The 6,000-nt window shown below is 45.2% G+C and overlaps 1 protein-coding gene across 1 annotated transcript in view; it reads left to right on the forward strand.

The window, feature by feature from the left end:
• POFUT2 (protein O-fucosyltransferase 2) overlaps positions 1 to 5,650 on the forward strand; it is a 29,166-nt gene extending 23,516 nt beyond the window's left edge. Inside the window, 3 exon segments of the mRNA XM_088474120.1 lie at positions 604 to 784; positions 1,931 to 2,054; positions 4,549 to 5,650. Of these exon segments, the coding sequence (XP_088330246.1) occupies positions 604 to 784; positions 1,931 to 2,054; positions 4,549 to 4,702 (459 nt within the window). The 3' untranslated portion in view covers positions 4,703 to 5,650.
• The last annotated feature ends 350 nt before the right edge of the window (positions 5,651 to 6,000 follow it).

A 6,000-nucleotide genomic window follows, 5' to 3' on the forward strand; every position in this document is an offset into this window, starting at 1 on the left:
TTTATCTGGCTGCCTGCCAGCCGCAGATGTCGCCGGCATACACCGTGAGAGAAATCTCACAGTGTATAGCCCGACATCCGCGCTCCGCCCCCGGGGGAGGAGACATTTCCCTGTTCCTTCCGTAGGAAGGAACACAGGAAATGTCTGTCTGTCGGCCGCGCTGGGCATACACTGCCCGATGCGGCCGACAGTTTCCCGGGTAAATATCGCATCGGACGGGCATGCTGGACAATCCAGCATGCCCGACCGAGCAATATTTAACCCTCGGTCGCCCGCATACACGCTGCAATTATCGCGGCGATCCACCGATATCGGGCGGATCGTCCCGATAATTGCAGAGTGTATGGCCAGCATAAGTGATACAGAGAATGTGACTGAGCCTTTTATAAGACGTTGAAAGTTGCAATTTATATGTTAAACTCTCGCCAAATGAAATGCATTATATTTCAGCCGACCCCGGTGCAAACTGCTCATGACAAGCCGTGCGCTTCAAAAGTGCCGCAATTACAAAAACAAATCCGTTTTTTTGTAACTTTACCCCATTAATGGAGTATTCTAGCCATTAGGTAAGCAAGGTGTGCTCACTCAATGTCTCCTATGCAGGAAAAGCCTAGCACACCTCTAGGGGGGGCTTACATCGCCGTCCACCTCAGGAGAAAAGACTTCATTTGGGGCCACAGGGAAGATGTACCCAGCCTGCGACGAGCTGCACAGGAAATTCATAGTCTCTTGAAGAAGCTGAAACTCAAGAAAGTATTTATTGCCACAGACGCCGACAGGCAAGGTAGGTGCCTTGTAATGGGAGCACGCCAGGTACATTGTTCTCGCTAAGCGCATTCCGGCATTTCATGGGGGCGATTCAATTGATCGCGATGTTGAATAGCCCCGGGAAGGAGGTCCCAGAGCTATTCAATTCACAAATCGCTGTTAAATCTGACTAGTAGCACTTAAGTCGGAGAATGACGGTTAGCGCGACTAAAGTGGGGTGCTTAGTTGCGAGAACCGGTATTTTTCAACTTAAGTGCCAGCCGGTATGCTGTCAGCGCCACGCTAAGCTGTGAAATAGCATCGCGATCGTCACTTTAAGTCAGATTTCTGCTCTCAGGGTGCGAGCTGAAATCCTCCGTAGTCAGGCTTAACATCGCGTTCACATGACTATCCCCAGGATCTCCTGTCTGGGGCTATTCAACATCACGATCAATTGAATCCCCCCCCCCCCCCCCATGTGCTGCAGAGAGGCAGGGCACAGAAACAGACACGCTTGCATTGTTCACAAGTGTCTTTTATGGACATTTACGTCGTCAAAGAAAAATAATTTTCATTGCTATAGCAAAAACCATTCAGTGGGACTACCAGAAGCCTAACTAGATTAGTGTCAGGAAGGGGTGGCACTTCATCAGAGGCCTGTCAAGGTACCCCATAAAGACTGGGCCGTACATAAGTTTTACTGAGTAAAAAAATGGGGGACACCCGTCACATGGGTGTCTCGCTATAATCTCCTTTTATTGTTAATTTGCTTTTAAGGCACTTACACATTTACTTGCGTGATTTCTGAATTATTTATCTAGATTTTCTAGAATAGAGTGCCTTTTCTGTCTTACACGTGAGGGATCCAGATCTGAAATGCGCTTTCCGATCTCCCGTATAGGCGTATCGTATGCTGATACCAGAACTGCAACATTCTCAAACCATTTACATTATATATGTCAAAAATACCATATATGGCAGGCGAAGGTTTCTGTTTATATTGTTATTTGTTTATAGGGACTATTGTATGTTACTTTCTTTTATTTAGTTATGGTCCCGTCTGCTTTTGTGAACTACCCATCACTTCAACAGATGCCATTTCATGCTTCTATAAAGAGAGTATTCTGAACACAGGGAGTACTCAGTACGGATTGTGTCTTTTAAAACTTTGACTTTTTCTCAGATCTTGAAGAGCTGCGGAATCTGATCCCTGACATGGTGAGATATGAACCCACATGGGAAGAGCTGGAGATGTACAAGGATGGCGGGGTGGCCATTATAGACCAGTGGATCTGTGCCCATGCCAGGTAATGGGATTGGGGGCTTATGGGGTTACTAGATTGAGGGGGGTGGAACCCTTACTTCATTTATACACCTCTTTTTCTTTTTATATAAACTTTATCTGTTAAAGGAATCTTAAACCAGTAGAAATAATAAAATGACATGCAAAAGAAACTTTTTATCTGATTGAATGTCTCCCGACATCAGGAGCCTCCTAAGCGGGATGGTTGGGAGCTATGAATTGATACATGACCCTCTGAAACGTTTAATAAACAGATTGATCGTCCTCGTCTGTCTGTCACCAAGGCAGGTTGTTTGTTAATGTCGCCTTTGACCAAAACACACATCAGGCAAGCTCTGTGCATACCATCAGTTGTGTCCTCAGAGCTGTTCTGCGTCATAACCAAGGGAAACCGGAAAACAAACAGCTCTGCCCGGAAAGCCTTTGTGAAAAGCAGCGTAGGAAGCCCAACAGATGATTGTATGTAGGATGGTATGTGCAAACTAATAGGCTGTATTTACACCTTTGGAGAAGAGGGTACAGCTAATGCAGATTCACCAGCCGATGGCACAGGCCACTAAAACACATGGTCCTTGTGCCAGGACGTTGCATAAAGTGTACGTTTTGCTAATATACTGCAAGTCGTCTGAAAGTGGGAAAACCCTTATTAAAATAGAAAGTTTAAATTGAGAACTTAAAATAAAGTGTATTGTTGAAACACAGAGATCATGATTATGTACCTGCATGAAAATATATAATTCAATATACTGTACATAGGTTCAACCCGGCTCGCGGTGCAGTGTGAACGGGTAACCAGGGTCGATTGCAACCTGTTCACAGCACAGGAAGAGTTGGCGATGATCTCATCTCCAAACGCCGACTCAGCACGTGACGGTATGCAGTCAGGAAGCCGGCAGACCTAATCCCGACGGCCGGCTTCCCGACTGCTTTATTCCGGCGAGGGTTAAATGACAGGCGGCGTCTAAATCTAGACGCCTGTCATTTTACCGACGCCAGGAGACCGGTGCCTGGTATCCCGATCGAAGGGATGCTGAGCGCGGACAGTCGTACGGGTGGGGGATATGGAGGGTTATGTTTAGGGCTCCCGTTGGGGACTTAGGGCTAGGCACCCACCCGGGAGGTTAGGCTTAGGCTAGGGGGGGGGGAGGGAGGGTTAGGGTTAGGCACCCCCCAGGGGGACTTAGGTTTAGGCGGCGGGGAAGGGGGGTTAGGCTCTTAGAGGGGGGATTAGAGTTAGGCACTGGGGGGAAGGTTAGGGTTAGGCACCCCTAAGGAGGGTTAGGGGAGGGAATTAGGTTAGTGAATACTTACCTTAGGGACGATCGGGATTTTTACCCATGTCGGGCAGCCGCTGTCGTTATTCTAACCGCCGGACTTGCGTCCGGTGGTAAATCATACCGATCCCGTGGTGACATCATCTACTCAGCACTAACTCTGGTCGGGCCGCCAGTCTGAAAGGGGTCTCAGACGGGTCGCACCCGGGATGGACCAGCGTACAAAATCCTGTGTGCGACCCGGCAGTGTGGTGTGAAAGGGAAGACATTGTTGGAGGGTATATATAGAATATCCACATCAGGGTAATGTCTCTGGAGCCAAATACCCGATCTATGTGAGAAGTAGTGGAGTGACAAAAAAGGTTGTATGACCTGGGTGTCGTCCTGTCCAAGCTCCATAATGCATGTGTCTAATTACAAAGCAAGTCGTTATACTTTCAGTGGGTACTTAGAAAGGAGATTCCCCTGGGGGGAACGACATATAGTGTAGGGGCGAAGGCACAGGTCTTCCCTACATCATCTACAGCTCAGAGGGTAATGTGTGGTTCATGGTTGGATCTAACACTAAAATCTGACTATTACCACAAGGGGGCGTATGTCAGAACACAATCTCAGCCATGATGTCCGTGAAAGGGTGCTGGATGTATAAACCTACTAGGTTCAGTTCTATAGAGCCCAGATTCTCAAACTCGGACCTCAAGGCCCCCACACAGGCCACATTTTCCAGATGCATTCATTACTCACTGACGCATCTTGATAGATCGACAGGTGAAATATTTCACTTGGGATTCTGTGAGGAGACCTGGAAAACATGCACTGTTTTGGGTCCTGAGGACTGAGTTTGAGAACCACTGCTATAGAGGGCACAGTTCCCTGTCTGTCTGTCACACATGGAGTATGTAAAGAGTTGTGCTGTTATCTAGGAGCTACTGAGAGACCAAAGTGTGTAGACGCCTCTCTTGAGTGACAGCGACCAGGACACTGGTAAATGAGTTTCTTGTAATAACACTTGATAAATTGGAAGACCAAAAATCCTATAAAAATTATTGTTCGAGCCCCCGGCATTGCATGACATTATTTTACATTCCATCATGGACCTGCCTCCAGGTTAGTGAGGTCAATTGGGCTCTGATTATAAGTTTAACGAGCCAAAGTATGCACTACTGGGGTCATCGTGACCATTACAAGTTTTTATTTTGCTTCCTAATCTCTTTCTACACACAGATATTTTATTGGCACCTCCGTCTCCACCTTCTCCTTCCGCATCCACGAGGAGAGAGAGATTTTAGGCTTTGATCCAAAGACCACCTACAACCGCTTCTGCGGGGACAAAGAAAATAACTGCGAGCAGCCTACACACTGGAAGATTGTATACTGACCAGGACGTGCCAGGATCATTACTTTGCACAGTTGGCCCCACGCACCTTCCTCCGTGAACTCGCCCTGGTTTGATCTTGAGTCCTAAACTGTAGCGGCTGCTCGTGGATGTGGTTTAAGGGAACACTTTTTACTGCTGTCAGTAACTGTCAGTGTTAATTTGTAAGATTAAACACGCGATGGACATTTCTCATGCATCTCCATTATAATATGCGTAGGTGTAGGTTCGGTGCTGGCAGCTTCTCATCAGTTTGCTTCTCCTGTGAAATCACAATCTCCTCCGGTTAGGCAGAAACTGTTAGAAGATACAGAGACATCAATTGTGATTTGTGGAAATATTTGAAAACTTTGTTTGAAGACTGGTGCCAAGAATGTTTCCTAGATGGGAGAGAGACTGATACACTTCAAAGGAAACTAGCTGAACATTCCGAAAAAGAGCCATGTGTAATACGTCCTTCAGTATTCAACTTCCCGTCTACACCTTATGGAGGAAAAATAGCGGATCATTCACGGATATACAGACAGACTGCATAGTACAATGCTGCCTGTTCCCCATTACTCACAAATGATGTCTCGAAACCCATTGTCTGTTCTGGTCCAACTTTGTCTTTAGAGGGCGGCCGTTTCAGTATTAAAAAATATCTGCCCTTTAGTATGTTACATAATGACTTAAATATTGGAATAATGGCATCAGGGCTGTGGAACTTTGTATACTTGGTGCAGTCTATGATAAAAGGTTTTTTCTATCTTCTGCAATGCAGGTTTTTGTTTTTAACTTGCACATTTTATATGTAAATACCACTGCAAAAATAATTTATCAATATTTTAGAATTTGTTTTCTACCTGGGATGTGACTGTTACACTAAGCTGTATTACATCCAACAGAAAACGGTGACACTTGTTTTACAATGTGTTTTGTATATACCACTACTGTGTTTTTATGAAACAATAAAAGTCTCATAATAATTGTGATTTGTATTCCAGCAGTACACTGTTCTTGTCACAAGGTGGCGATGTCATCCTAGTATTAAGAGAGAACGCTTTGACAGTATTGGCCTGGTTGTGTGTAAATGCATAGCATACCAATGCATTTATACAAACATATCTTTACTGCTTAACATAATATTAATATTCTAGTTATAATGTTCCACTTTGGCATTCACCAGAACTAGAAACCATTCTTTATAAGTCTATGGAAATATGTGAGCAAAAGAGAGTTTGCTGACTTCCATTGTTTTCAAAAATGTAAGGAAAACACAGAAAGGAATAGTTGAATTTCAAATAAACTTCCATTAACCA

The sequence above is a fragment of the Taudactylus pleione genome, unplaced genomic scaffold (genome assembly GCF_031769625.1).
Source record: "Taudactylus pleione unplaced genomic scaffold, aTauple2 ptg000147l, whole genome shotgun sequence".
Classification (NCBI taxonomy): Eukaryota; Metazoa; Chordata; class Amphibia; order Anura; family Myobatrachidae; genus Taudactylus; species Taudactylus pleione.